Source organism: Leptidea sinapis, chromosome 6 (genome assembly GCF_905404315.1).
Source record: "Leptidea sinapis chromosome 6, ilLepSina1.1, whole genome shotgun sequence".
Taxonomy (NCBI): Eukaryota; Metazoa; Arthropoda; class Insecta; order Lepidoptera; family Pieridae; genus Leptidea; species Leptidea sinapis.
The window spans coordinates 3579893-3607205 of NC_066270.1; the positions used below are offsets into that span (position 1 = coordinate 3579893).

The following is a 27313-nucleotide window of genomic DNA, read 5'->3' on the forward strand; positions in this document are numbered from 1 at the left end:
TTCCATGATTAATTTAATGCAATTACATTAAGAGGTTTCCCTCTTCTGCTAAACTTAGTGTTGTATTTTATGGATTATTTTTACGAAATTAAGTTTTAGACCGAGTCGATGGCCTTTTCACATCATTAAAATTTAATCATACTCATGTAAGAGGGGGCAGGCCATACCTTCGCAATAACTTTTCGTACTTTCAAATCTCTTTGTTGTTATTTTATCTCGCCCTGTTGCGCAAAATCAGGGGTCTATATTCAGATAATGAACAGCTAGATTGTCAATAAAGTGTTTGGCTTTCTGTAAGAAAACTCTACTTCAATCAATTAGTGGGAAAAAACTTAATGATGTAAAAATATCATACTTAATATAGAAAATAATATATAATATACAAGTATGTTAATACATAACTCCTCTTTGCTAGAAGATACCGTAGACAACTTGTATAAATACAAAAGAATGTTGATTTTGTCATCAATCAATCGCCTCCGTGGGGTGTCGTTTTAAAATGAATAACAAAATATCCTGAAATGAGTCTTAGTATATTCGCTTATTTTTTAATTTTTATTATTGAATGTAGACTATGCCAAGAAACAAAAAGATACGACAATTATACCTTGTACAATATCATACCTACGGAACGGTATCAATTAAAATTCTTGCAAACTCTCGAAAGTAAAAAGTACATTGATGTTATATTTTGGAGGAGACCATTTAAGTTATACTCTAGTATCCAGATATTAGTGAGTCCAATGGATGTAGAACTTTTCGAGGAAAGGCTTGTACATTTTGGTATAAAATCATCAGTTTCGTCGAAAGATATTCAGAAGTAAGTCCATTACAGTTACCATATTATAATACAATTTTTAATTTTGTCATGATATTAATGACTTAGATTAACGATTGGTGTCCGCTGCGGTGCAACTAGATACCGCAAGAGTAGTCGCAAAGTGAGACATCAAATACTACGCCCAAGTGGGCGTACTCGAGCCAGTCTCAAACAATGTGTGACGTTGACGTGCCACATGTTCTATTAAACTTTACTAATAATTAAAACTTTGTAAAAAATTTACTACATGAAATAAGATAGATACTGGGATCACAATTTATCATCAGTAAGTATTTTGTATTTTATTAATTTCAATGTGAAATAGCACAAATTGTATGTTAGTAAGTTGCCGTTGAGTGTCAAGATGCCACGCACACAAACATCTAATAGTTGCCATAATAAAAAAGCTATTGTTGTTAGTTAGTGCGCTATCTAGTTGAAGCTGAGCGGAGATCAATCCTTAATCTAAGATTAATGCATTTGAGAGATAAACTTCAAAGCACTATTTAAAGTGTATTTTTTTAGGTTATTTGATAAACAAACGGTTATGCGTTACATGCGCCTAAATGTTGATACATACTCATGGACGCATTACCATAGTTTGGAAGATGTGTATCAATGGATGGCAGATATCGCCGATAAACATCCTAAATTCGTTCATTTGACAGCTATTGGCATGTCTGCTGAAGGGAGAGAGATTCTCGCACTAAGTATCGAGAGACCTAATGCAAAAGCAAAGGTTATGGTTGAAGGAGCAATACATGGTAATGAATGGATTACATGTGAATTTGTTACGTTTCTGGCAAACGAAATAATCAACTCACATAAGTCAGAGGATCATAAGCTGAAGAAAATTGCACATAAATTTCATTGGTTTTTTGTACCAGTTGCGAATCCGGATGGCTATGCTTATAGCATGAAGACTGTAAGCATATTATATCGAATTGATTAGAATGCTATTTAAGAGGAACACAATGTACAAGAACTATTTTTGTTGTAGGATCGCTTGTGGCGTTATAATAGAAGACCCATTACAAATATGAGTATAGGTGTGGATTTAAATAGAAACTTTGATTATAATTTCTGTGGTAAGTTATGTATACTTTCTTACATTAATTTGCAATCACTTCTTGCAAATAGTAACGCTATATGTAAAGTAAATAAATGCTTGAATACTAATAAAAATATTGTGAGAACATGTACCTAGATACGGTCAATTCTTTTTGCCGAAACTTTATAATAGGAACATTCTTATCAGCTAAATGATATTAGTAACATTTTTAGTTTTAAATCTTATATATAAAACTCTCGTGTCACAATGTTAGTTACCTTACTCCTCCGAAACGGCTTTACTGATTTTTAACAAATTTTATATGCATATTCAGTAGGTCTGAGAATCAGCTAATATCTATTTTTCATACCCCTAAGTGATAAGGGTTGTTTACCCTTAACTTTTTTTTTTTAATTTCTAGACAACATTTTTTATTTTTATTTTATTATGACTGAACTTCAAATTTTCGCCCTTCTACGATCTACAACTTTTTTGTATCGCGTTTTTATTTTATTCTGTGTCAACCACAAATCCGCTATAGGGTTGCACGATGGCAATCGAATTCAATAATTGTAGTACGATGTATTTGGTAGATCTGAAAATCCGTTATAATTATTTTATACCCCAATTTTTTTTTAATTACTTTATATGGCAATACAACTAGTATAATATAAAATTAGCGACTCATATATTGAACTCTTTAAGTGACTTCACATAGCAAAGTAAAGTAAAATACATAATATGAATTTGAATAAATATTACAATGATCAGATTTTTATGAGAAGTAATATGAAGGAAACCAAAAGTTATAAGATATATTAAATTGGCAATAAATATGGTGGTGTATCCAAACTATAATCGAAGTAGTAATTTTTGGATTTGGCAAGACACGAAAATGTCGAGCAGATGGGAAGAAAATACTGTTAGTACTAGTTAAAGTTATGAGCACAGCAACTTTGAGTCTGGATATAGTTGGCTGTGAACGAAAAGAAATTTAAGTATTTCTATAAAATTATGACCAGAAGTCCTGCTACTTTATTGAAATTTTTTGCTTGACTCACCATAAATCTAGCAAATATTTGTTAATTAATAAAGAACACGAATATATAAAACTACTTTCAATTATAATAGGTTAGGCATAAGCATATTATAAACGATATTCTATAAATTTATTTAATCATTTAAATCACCAAAATTTCTTTTACAGTTCATGGCTCTGGAAAATATCCACAGGAAGATGATTATTGCGGACCGCAGCCTTTTTCTGAGCCAGAATCGAGTGCCCTTTCGTCCTTCATAGCAACACATAAGAGAGGACTTAATTTCTACTTCTCATTTCACGCCTACGGACAAAAGATTTTAATACCCTATTCAGACAGAGTAAAACATGTCGAGAACTTTGCGGAAATGGTGAGGGTATTTTGAAATTCAACGATTGTTATTTGATCCATTTACGGGGTGTAATTTTGGATGGGCTCAGTACTTACGCTCGTCTAATTGAGTGTATAATTACAGATTTCTCCCTTTAAAAGATTTATATTAATTGAAGAGGTTAAATTCTAGAAGTCATTTCAATTTTATCTAAAATATCTTTTCGCAAAAAATCATCGCTTTAAGTTCATTTTTTAGAAATAATTATCTGCAAAATGCTATTGCACAAAAATGGGTTGAAATATTGTCTAGTTTACTTTTCAAATCATTCTTGTAGTCATAATTTTTGACTTTTTTGAAATGTAATATTTAATTCGCAGTAGGTAGGTATCATTTCTTAAATTATATTTTGAGCCCACACGTTTTGCAGATAGTATTATATTGTTTTGTTTAAAAATTATGGTAGCAAATGCACCAATAAAAATATTGTAAAAAGATCCTAAGGTTAAGATAATATGTAAGACTTACAATCCAAATCTTCACATGTCATATTCTCGTTTCATCTGAATACTTAACACCTAACTGATTCTATATCGGTAAGGTAAGACGTAGCCTTAAAATATCTTCTAACTGGGTTAATATAACCTAATACGTCTAGCTTTAACCTATATGGTCTGGTCCAAACCAAATAGATCTTAGCCTGAAATCTGATTAGGCATACACAGCAATGATAAGATAGTCAAAATTACATAAATGGAACATAACATAACATCAAAATATAAGTTGTAGATTAACAATTTCTTACCACTAGCTTAAATCATTCCAACAGAGGAGTACTTTTTATAATTCAGAAATAAATGTGATCGAATACGGTGAATGGCCTAGCTTACTCCAGTTTTTTAACTTGACTTAATTTATAATTTTCATCGACTGTCGATTATCACATACTTCAGAATTGAAACTATAATTTTTGATCTGAACAGATTTGTAACTGCAGTTTACTTTTCTCTACATTTTTATGATCTCATAAACAGAATCAGCCTTAAAAAATCTGACAATTTTGTTTAATAGAAGAAGACGAAATATCTAAATTTCTAAATTTTCTAATTCATGTGCAGAAACCGTGTAACAATTTTGAATGAGCGACCTCTGACCTTAATATGCATTTCATGAGTGTTGGTATGAAACCACCGCCAAAGATTTATCCTCGTGTACGTCATGAGGGAAGATTCCTCAAGCCGCAATTAATGGCTATTATTTATGGTACTTGAAGCAACGCTTGCATTTGTCGTGTTAGTTGTATAGAAGTTTCACGGAGTTATACATAATGCAGAATTATGTCGTCAATCAGCAAGCGCTTGTTTCGATAATTTGCTGGTGAATCCCTGCGCTAAAGATGCTTAACATTCTAAATTTAAGCCCACCAATTTTGGCGATGCTGAGATTCCAATCAGACCCAGGGGGATGGAAAGAAAATGTTTGGACAATGTACATAAAATACGCGTTTTATTAGAGGAAATATAAGAACTGGCTGTTATTTAACCGATCAACCTGGCTATCGAACAAGAAACTATTACCAGTTTTCTTGCAATACGGAAAAGAAGAGCTATATTAAAAAGTGGCAACTCTATATTATATTTACTGTGAGGTGATGCAACCAAAAATCGCGATAACATACTCACTAATAATAAAAGAAGCTAAAAGAAAAAATAAAAAAATATCAGAATTAGATTATGTGGGAAGCTATACACATTTTAAATAAATAAAAGTAAAACTTAAGCACAATAATACAAACTAAAATAGAAAAGTTAGACCGTCTCCGACATTTTTTTCACTTCTACATGTTGAAGCTGTGCTTTTGATTCCTTATTTAATATTTAAAAATATTAATCTCATCTATTGATAGTAAATTGGAATATTGTTAAAATCTGCGAAGTATTTTACACTTGACGAAGTAACTCAAATCCAGAATCAGCGTCAGTTCAGGGTTGCTATCTTGGTATATTAGACTTTTGTCGTTCAATATGAAAATCACATCAATGAATTGATTATTGATTTAAGAATAATGGCAAGTCCAAATGAAAACAAATAATTTTCGGAATCACCCATAATATCTTAAATACGAAACGAGTAGTACATTCATTTTGATCCTTATCAGCAGCTGTAAATATGATATTTGTTTTCTACAAACTTCACTGATCACATTAAACATTATCTTGCCATGGTTCTTTGGAGTGAGTGAATGAAGACACAGTCAGGTATTGAGAAAAGTCATCCTGGGCTTATCTACATCGGAAAAATTCTGAAAATGGGCCAGGTAAAGTGATTCTAAAATAGAAGAGTTTGCCTGAAAATATGATAAAATTGATGGCGTTTTGTGAGGACCGTGGCAACGGGAGTCGTAAACTCTCACTAACCTTCTGGGAGAGAGCCGTGAATTCATAATAAATTTGATATATTTTTATGATATTATATTATAGTAACAACAAACAACACACGTACTTTAACATATGCCTTTGTTATATTTTAAGATATTTTTCGGTCAAAATGTTAGTACTACATTCGTTTCTTACTTTTTTTTCAAAAATTGATGTCAGTGAACTCAATATTTTAGAATTGTTATTATAATTATTTTTAATTTTTTACGAAGCCACTAGAATTGGGACCCAATGGTCCATCAGAATATTCATGATGCGATTTTTGAAATTCAAATCACGTTTTCAGGAGAATTATGGAAAACAAGCAATAATGAAAATGTATAGAATGAGTGGCGTCAAATACTATGTTGGGACAATGTACGATATATTTGGTGAGGATTTTTAATGTTATTAGTAGCTTATTGCGGTGTGTTTGGTAAAAAATTATGAGTTTGTTTTTTTTACGATGCGATACCAAATGGTAGTGTAATATCTCCCTATAGTATAGTGTGAATTTTTGGAGTCGGTGTCATCCAAGATAGGTTTGTAACTACATACATAGTTATAGGTGAGATTTGCTTGAGTCGTTGGTTGTTTTTTTCAATAATTCTGAGTGGCACTGCATTGCAATGGATAGGGTGTATCAATTACCATCAGTGGAACGTCCTGCTCGTCTCGTTCTCGAAAAAATTGAATCGATTGATATTTGCCCGAATGGATATTTCAGATAAATTCTTTAATTTGGCCTCCCATGTCTGCTTACTTTAGGTCTAAGCTTCTGTTTAACCCAGTAAATCTGACTTTAAACATAGGTACAGAAGAAGAAGAATTAAGAAATCTTCTTAATTCTTCTTCAAAACGGTGCCAGGCTTTTCGGTATAAATTGGGTTTGCCAAGTATTAAACAAACCAATGCTCATCTAGAATCTTGCATTCAAGAATTGTTTTTTTTTTGTTTATTTGCGTGTGTTTGCTAACAGGGACGCAACCACGAATACATTTTGTATCAAATTGTTTCTTATATCTTAGTTCAGTACATAAATATTTGTCATTAACGATAGAAAAGTTTAAATATCTTCCATTAAGTTTATTATTTCCACAGGCTATAGAACTTCCGGTGACAGCGCGTCATTCGTGAAAAAGAAATATGGTGTCAAGTGAGTCATATTTAATTATTTTTTATGGAAAGAGAGTGCTAATGGTTGAGTGCTAGAGATGCTGGATCACGTGATCTTTTTTTTTTTAATGAGATACAGTGACGAGACAAGAAAGACGTTCACTTGTTGGTAAGTGATACCAGTGCCATTTAGGATACTTGGTTGAACCAAAGAATAAATAATAGTACAAGTACGGAAGTCTCTTTTCCAAAAATTAATTAAAGAAATAGAGACTCTTGCAGTCGTACAATAAGGTGTAATTGAGATCGCACAACGCTACTAACCTACATTTTTATTCACCTAGATGTTGCCTCTCTTTCTATCGCGTGAAGAGTACCTCTTCTGACGACAATAGGGTTGACTTCTTTACCTAATACTGTACATTCCTAGTACTAGGTCATCTTATAAAAATAGCAAAATTTTTTATATAAATAGGTATGTAATCGTAAATTAAAATCAATATTCTTTCATTGTCAAACCTACATTAGTTGCAGATAGTAATGTATGCGTTGGAAGACCACGACATAGTCAATCCTTCTTATAGCCCTAGTCAAGTATATAAGGAAATAAAATGGTAGCTATCATGAATGGTAATTTCATAATAATAACAATCACTTTAAATTAGATCGTTTCAGCGTCTTTAGGATGCTTAAAAGATTTAAATTTGTAGAATCCCTCCATTCGTAGTTATTCTTCTTATCCATTTACAAAAGTCTAAACTAATTTTTCCATAAATCTGCAAATTGGCAAACTCTTCATTTAAGAAGGAAATGTGTTTTCTTTTTGCTTGAAACAAGCGTTGACCTGAAGGCGGTAAGGTCAATGGTGTTAACTTGACAAATCCATAAACTCCTCAGGTATGTGATAACGTTCTTGCTGCGCGACAACGGCACCTTCGGTTACGCGTTACCGTCCAATCAGATTCTTCCGACATGCAAGGAGACTGTTGCGGGATTGGCGGAACTCATGACAGCACGGCACAGAAGACTCTCACCCTTATTGTTTTCTGCGGCAACCATTTCCAGAAATATTAATTATCTTTATATAGTTTTATTTGTTTTGATATATTATACTCTTTAATGTTGTGTGCACATTTTATTTATGTATTTTCTAGTTATCTCACAAGAAAAGCACGAATACCTTCCCTCAAATTTATTGTCATTCTGTCATTACCAAAATATAAAACGACAAAATTGAATCATGACCCATCTTAAGGTCGTTTTCCTACAGTCATAATAAACAAGTAGGTTGAAATTCGCTTGAACATCCATATCTTATCATACTGGCGGCCTTACAAAATATAAACTTGATATAAATTTATACCTCAAATAAACCAAAAGTATGCAAAATATTGGCTATATCACTGACAACACTGTCAATACAATGATAATTCTGGCCTATGGACTTGCATCCCGTGCCACTAAATAAATAATAATAATGATAATTCTGAAGTTTTCCGCATATCAAGCAGCCTTGCAAATAAACGCGGGAAACGTCATAGGTAAACGAGTCGCAAAATGTCTATTTGTAAACATTTTTTATGTTCTGGTTTGGGATTGTGGGGTTAATACTTAAACCTACTACCGAGTGTAAGTGCACCACTATGGCTCTCTATGTTATCGTTTAACAATCGGTTACGCATCGACCCGATTAGACGACTGCAAATATCGGTTCCTCTCATGTAATCCCAAATCTCGCTACAATACAGCTTAATTTCTTTTTAGTCCTCTCGTTTCTTTTGTCTCATTTTGAACCATCAAAACCAACAAAATTTTAATGGGTTAAGATCTGTGGACTTACACGGCTATGGCATCAGAGTAAATCTATCTTCATGCAGGGTAAGCCAATTTGAGACAGTTCTGGCAGTACGCACTAGACAGTTATCTTGAACATAGTAGAATGCTGGGACTTCTTCGCGCGGCTAAGTTATTCGCAATGTCAGTAACATTGATTCTACCATTGATTCAACATAGTTCATAGCGTCATGATGAGGAGAAATTTCAAGTTCGCCTAAACTTCCAATATGTATCCAGGCCCACACGTTTGCTGAAATTTGGCCAGAAGAATGATTGGGAACTGCAGGATCTTCTATGTATCGCGGTATAAAGCCAAAAATTTATTCGACCATGTTGCGCAGAGCAAAATGATTTTTCGTCTGTTAAGATGGTTTTTGTCCTGTCAAAGTCTAAAAAATCACGTGAAAAACTAAATTTCGCAGTTTTTTGTGCATCCGTAAAGTGGTTTTTCTTAACATTATAACATAACATTAAAAATAATATAAAGGCAGTAACAAATATTGATCTGTTCCCAGATCTTTCTTTATAATCTACCTGATGCTATGAAGTCAGATACTAAGCCCACGGACGAGTAAAAAAAGAAGGACTGCACGCCGTGATATTAGCAAGTGAAGCACCGTTATGCTAGTGTATGTGCGGTTACAGGGGATACAAGTTACACAATTTTTTCTTCCTTAAATAATCATATATCGCCATAAATACTTATAAAGTATCGTTTTTCACATTTTCACAACGCACGACGGCATTTTTAAAATATTGAGACGCAAACTGACCTGTCACAGACGATGACAATTCTCATAATGGCCGCCTATCGGCCTGTAGTAGTGTAAGTGTGCGTGGGGCTATGTATTTACACGTTAATCGGCTTGTTTTGGTGCTACACTGTTATGTAAGGTGACACGGAGTCCTTATTTTTTTACTAGTCCGTGACTACGCCATGATAATGGCGCAGTACCGTTTTGCTGAGTAAATAAATTGTTAAAACTTGGAAATGAGTCATTATATTTATTTTATTATTTTATGAACTGATACTACTATTTTTTCGAATACTTATTGCTTAAATTATCTCAATTGTATTTTTTTTTTTTCACATAAAGAGTAAAATACGCTATTACGTTAATGTTGGTATAGTATTATTTTTACATTATAACTGCCGAATTTCATGTCTAGATGACATTATGAACTGTAATGTCCAAGGAGGTGTCTTTCTGTTGTGACGTTATATATCTCGTAGGCTTCACAAATCATATAGAGTATGTCATAAATCTGATAATGTTATGATTTTATATTTTGTAATTTACAGTAATTGGCCCAAATATAATGAAATTCAATTTCATAATTATATTAATACAATGTTATTGCTATAAATCCTCTTGCGAACCAAAAAAGTACTACAACTATACGGTATACCGAGGTATACCAATAAATTATGACCATTTGAACTTTTTCAAGAACTTAAGTGCTATATATAATGTTAATTACTGGAGGCCACCAGGATTGCTCAACAAACCCACAGAATTTATGATCGCTCCAGAAAACAAGAGCGATTTTGTAAGACGAGCCCAATCCGGTGGAATTTACTATTCTACTGTTATTGAGGACGTGCAAAGGTTGTATATAAATCAACATTTATATTTAAAAACACTAAAGATTCGTATTTTCGTGTATTTATATTTACTTGTTATGACGCAGAAACCAAAATATTTGAATGTTAAAAAAGAAATTACCAATTGAGTCATACACAAATAAAATTTGAAAAACAAAATTTTATGAATGATGCGGGATTCGAACCCACGACCTCCGGCGTTCCGTGCCGGTGCTCTAACCAACTGAGCTAACCGTTCTAGTACCGCCTCGTTATAAAATTCTGTTTGCATTGAAGAATTTTATATTTTTTTTTTTTTTTTGTATTAATCCTAGAAGTGAGGGTTATCACTTTAAAAACATAACATATTGAATAGAGTGATATATTATCACTGAGAAACATGAGCTTCTTCAACATTTATAAGTGGAGTTCATGAAGCATATTCGGCTAGATACCTTGTAGTGTAAAGATGTTGTTTGATCATATCTTTTGAACAGCTTCCAGCATGGGAGACGATCCAAAAAAGCTATTGCACAGAATTCATATTCTTATAACATACCACTAAGGGAATAACCATCCTCAACATCCGGATATGTGGAAGTGATCTGAGTTATGGATGTTTTTAAAATGATAAGTCTAACTTCTAGGATTAATACACAAATGAAATTTGAAAAACAAAATTTTATGAACCAGTGGCTAGAGCACGGGCACGGAACGCCGGAAGTCGTGGGTTCGAGTCCCGCATCGCTTTTTTTTTAAATTTTATTTTTTGTATTAATCCTAGAACTGAGGGTTATCACTTTAAAAACATAAAAAATAGTTTAGATTTACAAGAGCGACATGTCAAGTCAATGTCCTAATATGCAAATATTGGGATTGAGCAGTTTATCAACTGTAAAGTTGGACCTGTAGATGAAGCCACAACCTGAGAGTTGAACAAAGCATACAAGATTCTATGACGATACGTCACTCGAAGGGTTATCTCAGTTGGTTAGAGCACCGGCACGGAACGCCGGAGGTCGTGGGTTCGAGTCCCGCATCGTTCATAAAATATTGTTTTTCAAATTTTATTTGCTTATTAAAACTATCTCAATAATAGGAAGTTGTTACTTTTTCCGCAGTGTTCAGAAATATTGATGATACTATAGATACAAAGAAGTGTATGCACCCACCATAAAGGTGGTTAGTGCACTTTTGATCAGATATTTTAAGAGGGCACCGATTAACTTCCATCAGGTGACCTGAAGGGTTTTTGTTTTTTTATGAAAGAGGAGGAAAAACGAGCGTATGGGTCACCTAAATTGTTAAGTTATCACCTCAGCCCACATTCTCTTGCAACACCGGGAGAATCACAGAAGCGTTGCCGACCTTTTTTAAGGTGTGCGCACTTTTTCTGCAGTTATCCATGTCATATCCTCCTGAAACCATCGCAAAAGGAAGCTAATTCCATAGTTTGGTTGCATGTGGAAGAAAGTTTCCGTAATGGAACACCAGACATCCAGATGTTAGGGATTGTATCCTCATTTGAAGCGAGTCGTGCGAGGTGAAATTGGTAGGAATCTGGTCAACTGTCTTCGGAAACAAGTGACATATGCGGTAGAAGACAATTGTGATGAATATTTCATAAAAAATATTTGGAGAAATGTTGCGATATTCCAACGCAATATGAAAATGTTAAAATAAACGAAAATTAATTAAAATTTTTAGGGAATTCGATAAGCAAACTGTGAATACTTACATCAGAAGAAACATGAAGACTTTTAATTGGAACAGCTTCTATCGTTTAGAAGACATATATAATTGGCTCAGGGATCTCAGCAAAAAATATAGCAAAGTCATGACTATTAAAAGTATTGGAACTACAGTGAACAAAAGAAATATTATGGCAGTTATCATCAACTATAATCCCGAATCTAAAATAAAGAAGTAAGTTATAATATCAATTGCTGTTACAATACTGTAGCGCGTGCGTCCTCCATCACACATCTTACTTAACTTCATTTTTATTCTGTCTTATATGCAGATAAGAACTCCTTGTTACATCATTCCCCTCCATATTTTCAAATTATAAAAGAATATTCAATCTTTAACTTGACAGGCAACCAAAGAACAATGGGTTCTTATATGCGGATAAGAACTCCATGTTACAATACCATTTAACTTGTTTGAGATTTTGGAGGAATAAATAGAATACTTAGTTAAGATTCAATTTTACAGACCTAAGGTAATGGTTGAAGGCGGAATCCATGCCCGAGAATGGATATCCCCAGCTTTTGTGACATATTTCATACATTCTTTATTGATAGCAGAACGAAATATAAATACCACAATGATTGAAATAGCAAAGAAATTTAGGTGGTATTTTGTTCCTGTTGTGAATCCCGATGGATATGAATATACTCACACTAAGGTAAGAGATTGAATGTTAGAAGATTTTCCATTTTAAAATATTTTTTAATAGAGTAACAATATTAACACTTTTGAAATCACTGGGAGGCTCCTTTGCACAGGATGCCGGCTAGCTCATGGGTATCACAACGGCGCCTATTTCTGCCGTGAAGTAGTAATGTGTAAGCATTACTGTGTTTCGGTCTGTCGTAGCTAGTGAAATTACTGGGCAAATGAGACTTAACATCTTATGCCTCAAGGTGACGAGCGCAGTTGTAGTGCCGCTCAGAATTTTAAGAATCCTGAGCATTGGAATGGCAGGGCGTATCTTTTACCATCAGCTGAACGTCCGGCTCATCTCGTCCCTTATTTTCTTTAAAAAAATCAAAAAGATAACAATTAAATTAATATTACTATTACTATTGACCGAAATAGCTGTCAGTGCTTGGATTTTCAGTAGCCCTATTGAGATAGACGCATAGATATTACTTTAAACATTTTCGGCGCCTCGATACCAAACGGCACAAAGATGAAGGAATCACTGAGAGCGAAATTTTGCGAGGTTTGCAGTCTTCGGCAGTCGAAGCAGCAGCCCCAGCACCAACTCACGTAACTTTGACATGAGAAGGAGCCAGAGTGTCGACGCATACTGATAATTTAAATATAAAAAGTCACATAAAAGAGTTAATAGGAAACCTAGACTCTAAAACACATCTACTAGCCTGTTTTAAATGTATAATGATGATCATATTCTGTGAAGATTTTAATTTCCATAGCTCTAATTTCAATAACCATGCCAATATGCATGAAGACAGTGACTAATTTTGAAGACCAGGCGAAGTACTAAGTATCTTTTGTGACAGACTTGAAGCGAGTAGGGTTAAGGAAGTATTTTAGGCATGTGCTACCAATCCCTTTTAGAAAAGACGTACGATTAGGTTAATGAGAGAGTACACCATTGCATGATCCACCATTCAGAGCCTAAACAGAAATCGCCAATCATAAGTTACAATAAAATCAAAATAAAATCAAAATCTTAAGAAGAACGTCTATGTATAAACTTTTCATTGGGTTGAATACAAAAAGGTCTTGCTGTTGACGTAAATTCCTCGATTACATACTGTCCTATTTCTAAATAAACTTGATGTATTTAGTTCAAAATTTATTTTAGGATCGCCTCTACAGAAAAAATATGAACGCTGTCGACTTGAACAGAAATTTTGAAATTGCATTTGGATGTAAGTACCCTTGGAGCTAAGTATTTCATATCGAGTTGCAAACACGACATCAAAGGATACAATATTTTTGATGGACCGAAGGTCGTCTGGTATATGTTTTTGCTTATTTATTATCGCAGGCTTCATTCCCATTGAACATGAATTATTATGGATTGTTAAGTCTCTCTAAGTATATGGATTATTAAAGTCTCACTCATTATCAGAGCACCAAATCACTGGGGAATTTCTAGCCCAAATGATTGCGAAAGTGAAGTGGCAGTGGGCAGGGCACATAGTTCGACGGACAGATGGATGGATGATCCGGTCAAGATAGCCAGAATAGATTAGATGAGGGCAGCGCAGGGACTGATTATCATAGAGGTCTTTTGGGGGCCTTGGTCCAGCAGTGGGTGTTCCGGCTGATATTATATGATGATGATGAAAGGGACATCACCAGAGGAATCAACCTCTTTCATGGCACTTATCAACAAGTTCATAAAAATTCTATTTAATATGAAAATATGTGATAACGATATTCAATGAAAATATAATGTAACTTTATTCTTCGCAGCTGTCGGAATTAGTTTTCAACAGAGCAGTGAAATATTCTGTGGACATGCAGCCTTCTCTGAACCAGAAACCCAAGCCATGAGAAGGTTTATAAAAATCAATAGTAGAGACCTGAAATACTACTTCGCATTCCATTCATATGGCCAGTATATTATACTTCCCTACACCCACATGAGGCAACATGTGGAAAATTATAACACTGTGGTATGATTTTTTTATTACTACTTTAATTAAATGGCGTGAGCCAATTACAATGTTAAAGTAAGTAATTAATTACAAACAAATAAACTTTACACATCACACAAATAATAGTTAATAAATAAAAAAGTTTACTGTAATTAACTAACAATCTATAAACATCCAAATACCGTTCATCTATTCCTTTTTTTTATGGAATAGGAGGACAAACGAGCGTACGGGTCACCTGGTGTTAAGTGATCACTGCCGCCCACATTCTCTTGCAACACCAGAGGAATCACAAGAGCGTTACCGGCCTTTAAGGAAGATGTACTCGCTTTTTTTGAAGGTACCCGTGTCGTATCGTCCCGGAAACACGGCAAAAGGAAGCTCATTCCACAGCTTTGTAGTACGTGGAAGAAAGCTCCTTGAAAACCGCACTGTGGAGGACCGCCACACATCCAGATGGTGGGGATGATATTTTAACTTGTGGCGTGTCGTCCTCTGTTGAAATCGTCTGCCATCCATCCGCAAATATATCACAATCAGGGTTGGCTTCGAGAAGAGCGCTGAGAGCAGAGGGAGACCTCAGTGTAGGTAAGTTGATCCGAGACACAGTAAGGCTCTGTCGTAAGTCCTATTACTCCACAGCTGAATATCTAAATGATCAGACAGCCTGGGACTAGATTGTGATTATTTTATATCGATAGAAATGTCTGTACAATATTGTAGATATTATTGAAAAGAGCGCAAAAAAAGAATGCTGGGAGAGTTTCTTGCGCCGCTTCTTCTATCCAAGAGCGCCATTTGTTTCCGTATCTAGTATTAAAGAAATGACATCAAAAAGAAATCTAAAGTAATCAATTTTGAGAAAATAAATGCCTTTTATGCCTTTTAGTACGATGTGTCGGACTCGAAAACAATCTATGCCTGCACCTCGAATAGTAATTGTCCGGTACAAAGATTCTACATAGCTCATCATGCAAACTCAGCGTTTAATATTATTATAATATTAATTACAACAGTACGTCAATCTCAAGTCCTTCCTTCGGCCGTCTAATTTAAAAAAAAAAGAAATTATCTGATGTTGATTGATTATCGCCACTCATTCTTTGATGAAACACATATGAATAACAAATAAATGGAAGCCTTGTGTATTTTTTAAGCAAATTGATTTTTTATCCTTTTCCCATTCTTATGCAATTGGATTTTTCGAATGGGCAATTCAGGTTTGAAAAGTCATTCAATAAACGGTAATAATAAATGTTGAGCCGTTATTTTATCGGTTCTACTGGGAAAACTGAACCAACCCCAATAATACTTATACCAAAAGATGCAGCGTGTCTTCGAGAAGGTTTAGGTACATAACATGTTGGTTTTTGACTTAAAAATACAATAATATAACCCATTGGTTAGTGAACCAGCCTACTGAGCTAGAGGGTTGAATCCCGGTAGGTGTAAACATTTATATGTGATAAATACATAATATTAACATCCATATATGTTTAAGTGAGGTATATAGTGTTAAATAATTGGATGTCTTGCAAATAAAGGACAGACTATACCTAGTTTGGGGCATGTTAAATTGTGTAAAAGTATGTCAAAATTAAAAAAAATGTCGAAAAAATATTTAAAATAAATTTAATTTCATAAATGAAATTGGTGAATCAAATTCAATTTCTATGGTAATTTAAATTATAAAATGCGTCGATTAAATTTCATTCGTGGAGGTGTTACAGGTCCCAAATACAATTCTGACGGTGAAGGTTACGTTGGTCTCAACTGCTAACACTTGACACATTGAGAAGGGTTGACAATCCGAGAAATAGGTTTTTTTAACCCCGATTTCATCAATGACACTTAAAACTGGTTTAGGTTTTACTAAAACTAGAAATGCCAGTATTGATCTCGATTAAACACAAAGTGGTTTCACCTTTACATTTTGAGCGCGTTCACGTAAACCAAGTTTAGGTGTAATGTACAATAGAATACATCAAATAGCTATCAGAACTGTCATAGATGTGAAAAAAATTGAAATTCTTAAATCTTTACGTTTCTGTTACTATAATGACAGAGACAGCTCTTGAACGCGATTAAATAATAATATGATAAACGTCCGAAATTCACCGATCAGCAATTAAACGCGTTACAGGTGTAAACTTAGTTCAAAGTATTCTAATCGCGTTCTGGTTCAATGGTGAAATCTACCCTTAGTGTACAGGTGGGTTAAAGTTGGAGTTTTGCCTGAGACGGCCCTTGGCTATAATCCTTATACATTTAGCAAGCTCTAGTCAATTGCTCCAAACCTTAAGTTATTTTTATTAGAAATGTAGAATGCAGATTTATTACAAATTATCCAAGTTGGATGGATAGCGTTCGGGAAGCTCCGTAAAATCTTCTCGTCTCAAATACCGCAGTGTCTGAAGACGAAGGTTTTCAACCAGTGTGTGTTGCCAGTGATGACTTACGGTGGATTTATTGAACTATGGGCCTGATTAGAAAGGTCAAGGTTGCTCAGAGGGCAATGGAGAGGGCTATGCTCAGGTATTCGCTGCGATATCGAATCAGAAATGAGGAGATCCGTAGGAGAACTGAACTCATTTACATAGCCCAAATGATTGGGAAACTGAAGTGGCAGTGGGCAGGGCACAATATAGTTCGACGGGCATCTGTCCATCCGGCCATCTGGCCGGTGGGTCAGAAAATTCTTCAAATGACGACCACGTACCAATAGGTAGACGGAGTGTTAGTAGGCCCCCCACAAGATGCACCAACGATCTGTTCAAGATCGCCGGAACACGTTGGATGAGGGCAGTGCAGGACAGATCGTCCTGGAGATCTTTGGGGGAGGCCTTTGTCCAGCAGTGGACGTCTTCCGGCTGATGATGATACGTAGATTACAGGGTACTTAATTATGTTAAATATTTTTATAGTTGTCTCTGAGGCAAAAGGTTTCTTCAGATTAAATAGGTATAATTCGTCGTTTATTTTGACACAATTTTCAATTTTTATTTTTTAGAGAGACATGGGCCTAAATGCAGCCAGAGCTATTTTTCGGAGATACGGTACTCAATATGCAGTTGGAACAGCGTATGACACAGTTGGTAAATATTTAATTAAATAACCCATTATAAATTTGTGAACCTTTATTTAAATAAAGTTTTGTGTACCAAGTCTTGCCATAAATACTGAAACAAAAAAAATTATGTAACATTTATTACTTTTACAGTCTGTTAGTTTATTACAGAAATATATAACAATTTAAAATATAAAAAGCACATTCGAAGTGGTCTCCATTGGCTGCAATACAGTCCAGTACGTTGAGGCCAGTTATCAATAGAAGTACGCACTCTTTCCATAGGAAAATTCTTCACTACCAATCGTACAGATTGTTTTAGGGACTCCAAATTATCATGGCGTTTAGGGCAAGCCGTACTCTCTAAAACTGACTATAATGCATAATCCAGCGGATTATGATCGGGACTAGACGATGGCCAGTCTTCAGCTCTGATGAAGTCTGAAACGTTCGTTTCCATACAAGACTGCGTTGATCAAGCCTTATGACCCGGCGCCGATTCTTGCTGGAAGTACCATTCTTTGTTATTGAACATGGTGCTGTTAAGGGGCTTCACTACCTTCTCAAGAATGGTATCTTGATACCCTTGTATCGATATTTTGCTACCTATTTACAAAAGTATGGGTTAGTCACTCCTTCATAGCTAATACCCCACCAATCCATCACTGCAGTCGGATATTGCCCACGTTGCACTCTGTCGACTTATTGGGAAGCTTCCTTAGAGCTTTAAGCATATATACGGTCATTTTGTTTGTTAAAATGTTGCTCAATTGTAAAAAGAATCTCATCCGTAAACTTAAATTTTCTGTGACCTCCCTTCGCGAACCGCTTCAGTAGTTGTTTCGATTTTATCACCATATTCTTTTTTAAATTATCAGTTAAGAAATGACCAGTACGTCTCTTATAGGCTGCAAGTCCTGAGGTGACTTTAAAAGGGATGAATTTACGATGACCTTTAAAATACGCGACATGGTCCTAGGTGCTTTCTTCATCTCCGGACATAAACTCTTTTGCTTTCGGACAGCATTTCTTCGAATTCTTTCCCTTACTGCTATTTTAGTACGTACAATACGTGGACGGTCAGATCTTCTTCTGTCACAAGCAGACTAGGTCTCATTGTACCTACAAAGTCGAGGACTTCAACACAGTAGCGGAGTCGTACTTTCTCCAAAGTAATAAATAGATTTATTTCACCTACATTCCAAGATTGGAAAGGCTTACATCTTTATACAAACAAACTAAGCAAAACACAACCTAAGCCCATTTGATTAAAATCTTTATATTGAATGATTAATCTGAGTTGTTTTCGATACACTTCCAAAAACTTAAAAATAAGAGGATGGCGAGAATGGACCCACATAATTTAAAAATTAAGGAAGCATCGTAGAAGTACAAGTTTATATTAATTATAAATTTAAGTTTATATGATGTTTATACAACAATTATTGAGGCGCTAAGATATGGGAGTCAAAAGAAATAAATGATTATAATTTATTAAAAAATAAGTAATGTTGCACTAACGGAACGTTTTGAGCAAGTGACATCTACATTTTTTTGACATGACAGTCCTTGACATTATGTATATGGATGTTCCGACACCATCGAACTATATCATACCTACTCAAATCAGTAACTCATAATAAGTTTCAATAAGATTATTATCGTTTTTGATAGTAAAATCAGTAGGTAAAATAATAATAATAAATAAAAGATTCGATGCCTGCTTGAAAAAAGAATGAATTGTTAATCCCCATTAATTAACTGCTGGCCAATCTTCCACATATACCAATATTATATTATATTTTAGCAGACAGTAATTAAGCATAGACATAAGATACAAATTATTGATTGAACACAAGAAATTGATTAATAATTTTAGGTTATATTTTACTCTTAGGTATATATTTTTTCTCCCACTTTTTTAGACTTACTTACGATTTGATATTCTTGCATTGCGCGGTTACGCTCGCAACGCGCGGGTTAAAAACACAATGTCAACTGCATTATCTTTAGCATTCTGGGTTTTATTCCTAAATATACAAAATTTCATATGAAAATTTAAAATCTTTTTTATTAAGAAATTTTAGGAGTTCAATCATTACAATAAATTTCCTTGCTCCAAATTTGATTAAAATCGGTTTTGTAGTTTAGTAGTACATAGCGTACAAATAGCGTGACACGAAAATTTTATGTAATACTAGTAGACTCGACAGACGTCCTGTATACAACGTCTTAAATTTGAAAAATCGGTCCAGTCGTTAGGCAGGTGTTCACTAACATACACATGAGCAGGAGAATTATATTATATGGACGGAATTGAGAATCTAAACCAATCTCAAATTCACTGGAACACACAAAAAAAATCATCAAAATCGGTCTAGCCGTATAGGAGGTGGTTAAATTGTGAATCTAAACCATTCTCGAATCCATCTGAAGACACATACCAATCTCAAATTCAGGAGAACACACAAATAAATCATCATAATCGGTACAGCCGTTTAGGAGGAGTTCAGTTACAACAGACGCACAAAAGAAATATAATATACTAGCTGTGCCCCGCGGTTTCACCCGCGTTTTTCTCGTTTCCGTGGAAATACCGAGATAAAATATTGCCTATATTATAGCCTGTACATCATTTTGTTCTATTGTCAATAGTTTTTGCAGCGCACGCAAAAATAGGTTTTCGATTTTACACCTTGTGTTACAAAATAGCAATTTTATTACGGATCCCTAATTTTGAAAAAAAAACATAGCCTATAGCCTTCCTCGATAAATGGACTACCCAACACTGAAAGAATCATTCAAATCGGACCAGTAGTACCAGAGATTAGAGCGTTCAAACAAACAAACAAACACTGCAGCTTTATAATATTATAGTATAAATTAAGATACTCGTAGAGATAATATCTTGAGAAATTCTGAATAATTAATTTAAATGTAAATTTTAGGATATATGACATCGGGGGTCAGCGGATGTTGGGCGAAGAAAACATATCATATCCCGTTAGTAAGGCTTCATTCCTTTAGTATATAATATTAAAAAGGGGTTAAATATGTAAGCTTGGATATCTCGCAGGTATATTATATCAAAGCCGTGATATTAAATATATCGGTTGATTGTCAATCGAAGAATTGATTCGACAGGAAGCAAGGCATTCCTGAGGAATTGTTGACTCGCAAATTTTTCCAGTTCGCAAGAATTTGAGAATTTCACCCAGAGGGAGGCTCCTACGCACATGATGCCGGCTAGATTATGGGTACCATAACGGCGCTTATTTTTGCCGTAAAGCAGTTATGTATAAGCGTTACTGCGTTTCGGTCTGAAGGGCGCAGTAGCTAGTGAAATTACTGGGCAAATAAGACTTGACATATTGTATCTCAAGGTGACGAGCGCAGTTGTAGTGCTGCTCAGAATTTTTGAGGTTTTCCAAGAATCCTGAGCGGCACTGCATTGTAATGGGCAGGGCGTATCAATCACCATCAGCTGAACGTCCTGCTCGTCTCGTCCCTTATTTTCATAAAACAATAGAAATGAAAGGGATTCAAGAAAAATATAAGCGGATTTTGCACTCAAGACAACACAAAAAATTAGGTTGACTGATTGCCCCAGGCTAGATTGCAATAAAAATTAAAAAATTTGAGTTTCATATTAAAATAATAATCTTACAGATATGTGGTAACGTTTGAGCTCCGTGACCAAGGCAAGCATGGTTTTGCTCTGCCACCAAGCCAGATACTACCTACCTGCAAGGAGACCATGGACGGCATCAGATCACTCCTCACTCCGTCGACTCACCAAGAGCTGCGAAAAGTCCCTCCAAATGCGCAGATATCGACAGATCTTGATATGCTTGTTGTTTTTATATGTTTATTTATAATATTATGTCGTTAATTCTGGTTTCATTTGAAGACCGGAAACAAGTCAATATATTATCGTATAGACGAACTGACAGGCCGATAATACGTGACCATTTTGATTTGTCCATGTGTGCGTTAGCTAGTGGTTTATATTCAAAATACTAAGGAGTCATAATCCGACTGCTGTTTTTCCGAAATGACTTACGGCCGTTCCCAATATCTACTGATAGATATAAATTACTACCTTCTACTGTCAGTTCTTAGCTGTCAATAATCTGAAGCTGTCAATAATAAGTCATTCTTATCGCCTTCCATACAAAACTATCACTGGTAAGCTATACGTCCTCCCATTAACAGACAGCGTGTACGAATAAGGTGAGTTACCGTCGATAAGTTTTTTGGGACAGAAAAGTCAACGATAGTTACGATTTTTATCTCAAGTAGGCCACAACCGGAGATAGACTGAATATTGGGAACGTCCGTTAGGGACCTTGAAGAAAAGAGCATACTCTCACCTTAAGGCTGCGTATCGAGCCAATGGCCTTGAGGAATCGAGCGAGGTAGGTTACCTCTCTCGCACAAGATGACCATAGTTTTAATTACTGGGATTTAGAAGCATTTTTAATTTATTACAAACATAATACAATTTTCTTTACAAAACTATTTCATGTTAAATAGTATTGGTGTACAATTTATACATTTTCGTACAATTTTTATCTAGATTGATTTATTAGCATGGTTCCAACTGTAAAAATGAGGGGCATTTTGTTGATTTTTTTTTTCAGAAATGTGAAGAAAAAATGAATTTTCTTCTAATATACTGTAGATATTTAATTATATTTGTAAAAATATTAGCTTTATATAAACCGTCAACAGATGATTTCAATTATGAGCGATTTTGGCAGTTTCATCGTTATCACCTCGCGGATGTCCATAGGCAGTAGCCTTACCTCTCCCCATCCCGTAAGCCTCTTGCCCATGTGCCTCTCTTATATCAAAAAGTAACTATTTCAATAAAGCCATGAAATGTATTAACACTTACAAAACTAATACATTAGCACGCCCTGCAAAACATTGAAAATTAATGAAAATATCATTAATTATTTTGATGAAAATGCACAACTGTCACTGCGGTTAGCCATAAATTATTACAATGAATATGATAAAATCCTAGGGGTAATGCAATCGGGCTTTTTGATGTAAGCCGGCGTTCATTATGGCTACTTGGTAATTACATAAATTAGTCTATGTACCTATGTCTTATTTTATTTAAAAGTGTAATAGGAATAATTGCAACAGGTGATCGGGGTGACATTATATCGAAACAAGCTCAAAAGATTTTGTCACAAGCAATATTCTAAAAGTTCACAAACCGATTAACCGAATAACCGATCAACAAATCTAATAAAATTACTCTTAACGTCACTATAAACGTTATAATAGATACACATAAATTGTTTTAGCGCGTGTGTAGGAAAATATATGATATTAAAAATGAAAATCAGTCATGGCGAAACAATAGACAGATATAACTGAGATTCCGAGGAAGAGATGGTCTGCAGCTGGGGGCCCCCGCTAATCCTCTAGGAACTCCTGGTGTTAAAGTTGCGTTACTGTCCTCTCGGCGTTTGTAGAAAGAAATGGGATTGGGTTACACCGAGAACTTTGATGCGATGCGATTAGGTCGTTGATAACTGATGAAGTATTAATTAATATTATATGCGTATTGCGTGCGAACTGTGCAGGTGTTCGGTGACAATTTTGTTACTAACCGGCGCAAGAGTCAATTGCACTGACCTGTTTAAATACAATGGTATTTACAGTGGTGGACAGGCTGTTCCATATGTTTGATAGCAAATTTTTGTGCCTATTTGAAGCGCCACTCGCGAGCGTCCAGAGAACTAATTTTGACTTATAATACTATTGGCCGCGAAGGAACGTACCAAACTCTGAAGTATTTTTGCATTATGATTTAATTTCGTTCGTTTTCCGTGTTATTTATAATTCAAGAATCAACGTAATAAAGTACACATTTTTTTTTGTAAATAACTTCCTACCATCTATCGATGTTTGCTGAGGTTGTCATCACTAGTTTTAGTACCACAGACTCTCGCTACATGGCCAGTCCAGTGGCATTTTGTAGAGATAAGTGGTCCATTGGCATTAGATTAGCCACTCAGATACAGATGGGTCTGTTGTCTATGGGTATCTCTTTATTTCCACAGGAAGTATCTGCACTATAGATTGCCATAACAAAAAATTGCAACAAAGAGAATAATCCGTTAATACTTAAATAACCGTATAATATAGAATTGGTTTCAAAGGATTAATTTTTCTTATGAGGAATTTCTCACTTGAATCCGGATGAAATCGAAAAGGAAGTGCACTGCTGCTTGCAACAAAAATATTAAGGTGTTATGGTAGTACTGCCTGGACTAAGAATACACATACAGTTATCAAACATCTAAATATTTTAGTTTCGAGTTTTTTGTATATATTATTATTAGAAATTATTTTTTACATGTAGAGCACACTGTATCTCCAAATTTAAACGGGCAAATCATGAAAATCAGTGCTGTTTTAAAGCCACGGCCATGTCACAGATAATCCTGAGTCGGTGACCCATGTCCTGCACTGCACAGGAACTCTCCAATAATAAATCAATTATTATTTAAATTCGTTTTTTTTTGGTTTGTTTTGTACTTTTTCTTTTAAATTAAGTGTATCAGTGTTTAAGTGTCAGTATTTTGTGGTTTGTGAAAAAAATGTAATTCATTTTTTCTTTTCTTTCAGTTAGTGCAACTGCCAGTAAAATTCTGAGAAAGTTATGTAAAAGTGCAATAGTTCAAACGAAATAGTACTTACAATAGTTCTTCCTAGAATATAATAATTAAGCTGGATTCCCTACATTTATAACCAATAATATAATCCCTACATCTACATATTTTATGAAAATTTAACACACGTTTACAAAAATCGTCACCTTTTGCTCTTAATGGTGATTTTCTACATATAGATTTTCTACATACTATACGAGTAATAACTCGTATAACACTAGAAATAAGGGATTGCTTGAAACTAATTCTAGTAGGCTTTATAAGATACATAATAGCTTTTAGGGTAAATGAATACACTTTTATAATAATGTCCCACCCCTGTTCAGGCACTATCTATAAATAAATTTAAATGATATATTAAAAAATGGCACTGTCATAAATCCTACTCCTCCACAATTGAATATCTAAGTGATTGGACAGCCTGGTACTAGATTATGATTATTTTTTAACAATAGCAATGACAGTACAAAATATTATATATTTTATTTAGAAGAGCGCAAAAAAACGAAAACTGGGAGAGTTTCATGCGCAGCTTCGTCTCTCTCAGAGCGTCATTTGTTTCCGAAGCGGTAGTAGTTTCTAATAAATTAGAAATGACATCAAAAAGAATTCTATAGGAATCAATTTTGAGGAAATAAATGCCTTTATACCTAGAATCTGTTTAATAATCATAATCATAATAAGATTCAACAATAATCATTTACTCTAACGCAGCTGACATAATTGTACCTTATCGTCGATAACGATATCAAAGGTGGTAATATAATTAATGTACCCCATAATCGCTTTGCGCCGACAAATCGCCTAATCACGTGACTTCATGCGATTAGTTAAAACTATGACATTATGGCTATCAAACGTTTTACTTAATTAAATAGGGATGTAATGATGTGGCGAGCTGATTCATTGGGAATCATATTTTAATGTAAAGTTTACGAAGCGGAGCTGCTGGAGCCGTTGTGGGTCCATTCCAGGCTTCAACTGAATCAAATCGTTGCACTATAGTTTACTACTTACGTCTTACTTCTTCTGTCGATTGTGAAGTACACAACAAAAGTATTAATAGACAGTGTGGTGACCAAACCAAGACAAAACAATGGAAGCAGAGCGCTTTCTTAATTTTCTGGAAGCGTTTCATCGTTTTTTTTTTAAAGTCACAGCTTTTATACATGACTGACTCACTGATGATCACTATAACATGCCATAGTTCATTTTTGAAGTCTTGTCGTTGAAATTTAGTACTACAACTAGTAATTTATTTTTCCAGTTTTAATTTGGTAAGAGCAGTGAGAGACTGCTCTTAACAGGATGAAAGCTGGGTATTTTTTTATGACGATAAGGAACGAGACGAGTAGGATGTTCAGCTGATGGTATATTTCACTAGCTACGGCGAAACATAGTAATGTTTCAAAAGAAATAGGCGCCGTTGTGGTACCCATAATCTAGCCGGCGTCCTATGCAAAAGAGTCTCCCACTGGTATCCGGCTTTTATACATGACTGTCACACTGATGATTTTTGAAGTGTTATTAGGTACGTTGACATTTAGTACTAAAACTTGTATTTTGTTTTTCCACATTAAATATTTTTAAGAGCAGTGGGGGACTGTTCTGAACAAGATACCAGCTGGGTATGTGCCACAATGGCGCCTTTTTAGTGATGTGCAATTCTTATAGTGTTTTAGTGTGAACGCCCTAGTGAAATAGCCTAAAAGTGACGTGCAGAGAACGAGTGCAATTATTGTAGTGCCACTCAGAGTTTTGGATGTTTCAAGAACCCTGCACTGTACTCAGTTTACTTGGACTTTCAGCTGTGTTATAAATACTACTACTCCACAGCTGAATATCTATATATGAAATATACAATATTGTATATTTCATTATAAAGAGTGCAAAATAAGAATGCTGGGCGTGTTTCTTGTGCCGCTGCTTCTCTATCAGAGTGCCATTTGTTTCCGAAGCGGTGGTAATATCTAGTATATTATTAGAAATGACATCAAAAAGAATTCTAAAGGAATCAATTTTGAGAAAATAAATGCCTGCTTACATACCAAGAGGTTATAAAAAAGCAACAGGAAAATGGAGAAATCGAAAGAACAAGCGAAAAAGAAAACTTTCTTTCTCCTACACCTTTCATAGTTAATACAGAAATGTTCATAATGACTATGAACAACGTATGCACTACGCGATATAATTTGATGACTGCTGTGCAAACGCTTATATTAATAACAGTAAATACAGGTTCTCTAGGGATATTCATTCTCATTATTTTCATTTAATATTACAAAGAAATGAGTAAATTGTACAGAGAAAACAGTAAAATATAGTGGAAATCAATCAGCTTAAGCATAAAAGGCATTTATTTTCTCAAAATTGATTCCTTTAGAATTAATACCGCTACCGCTACCGCTTCGGAAACAAATGGCGCTCTGAGAGAGAAGAAGCGGCGCAAGAAACTCTCCCAGCATTCTTTTATTGCGCTCTTTTCAATAAAAATATACAATATTGTACAGTCATTTCTATCGCTATAAAATAATCACAATCTAGTCCCAGGCTGTCCGATTATTTAGATATTCAGCAGTGGAGTAATAGCATTTACGACAGAGCCATTTTTTTTAAAACATTTTTTTTTATAGATTATGCCTGAACAGTGGCTGGGACTTTATTATAGAAGTGTATACATTTACCCTTAAAGCTATTATAGTTACGTGAAGCAAACAAAAATAAGAAACAAAGACAGAACAGTGGGAAAATCAAAAAGAAATAGCTGAAATGCAAGAAAAAGAGTCACATAACGTTGCCACAACTCACGGGTTCATAATATTCAATTTATATTTTATACATCACAATTAATTTATTAATATCTAGTTTGGCCTTCTCGCCCATGTCCATAAAAAACTCTACAAACTGTACAACTTCTTGAAAAGTATGGCTTTAGCAAGGTGGGTCTTTGGAAAAAAAAATCAAGTATTTTGTGTTTCGATAAGTATCTATCTA

The 27313-nt window shown here is 34.6% G+C and overlaps 2 protein-coding genes across 2 annotated transcripts; both read left to right on the forward strand.

Annotated features, from left to right (window-relative positions):
• The first annotated feature begins 490 nt into the window (after window positions 1–490).
• Window positions 491–7900, forward strand: LOC126964924 (zinc carboxypeptidase-like). The gene is made up of 7 exons (XM_050808248.1): window positions 491–820; window positions 1346–1745; window positions 1821–1908; window positions 3079–3281; window positions 5967–6051; window positions 6761–6815; window positions 7673–7900. Exons 1-7 carry the CDS (start codon window positions 522–524, stop codon window positions 7893–7895), a joined length of 1353 nt encoding a protein of 450 aa, XP_050664205.1. The 5' UTR covers window positions 491–521; the 3' UTR covers window positions 7896–7900.
• A 1967-nt stretch (window positions 7901–9867) lies between these two features.
• On the forward strand, window positions 9868–21516 carry LOC126964925 (zinc carboxypeptidase-like). Its single transcript, XM_050808249.1, has 8 exons — window positions 9868–10221; window positions 11904–12122; window positions 12414–12606; window positions 13756–13822; window positions 14373–14575; window positions 17568–17652; window positions 20573–20627; window positions 21294–21516. Exons 1-8 carry the CDS (start codon window positions 9932–9934, stop codon window positions 21514–21516), a joined length of 1335 nt encoding a protein of 444 aa, XP_050664206.1. The 5' UTR covers window positions 9868–9931.
• The last annotated feature ends 5797 nt before the right edge of the window (window positions 21517–27313 follow it).

Bases quoted from the DNA above. Each gene is read 5' to 3' on its own strand.
- LOC126964925 (XM_050808249.1), top strand. From the start codon at position 9,932: ATGAAATTCAATTTCATAATTATATTAATACAATGTTATTGCTATAAA. The intron at 10,222-11,903 runs GTTGTATATAAA...TAAAATTTTTAG, and splicing joins GTTATTGAGGACGTGCAAAG to GGAATTCGATAAGCAAACTG. The intron at 14,576-17,567 runs GTATGATTTTTT...TTTATTTTTTAG, and splicing joins TGGAAAATTATAACACTGTG to AGAGACATGGGCCTAAATGC.
- LOC126964924 (XM_050808248.1), top strand. From the start codon at position 522: ATGAGTCTTAGTATATTCGCTTATTTTTTAATTTTTATTATTGAATGT. The intron at 1,909-3,078 runs GTAAGTTATGTA...TTTCTTTTACAG, and splicing joins CTTTGATTATAATTTCTGTG to TTCATGGCTCTGGAAAATAT. The intron at 6,052-6,760 runs GTGAGGATTTTT...TTATTTCCACAG, and splicing joins GACAATGTACGATATATTTG to GCTATAGAACTTCCGGTGAC.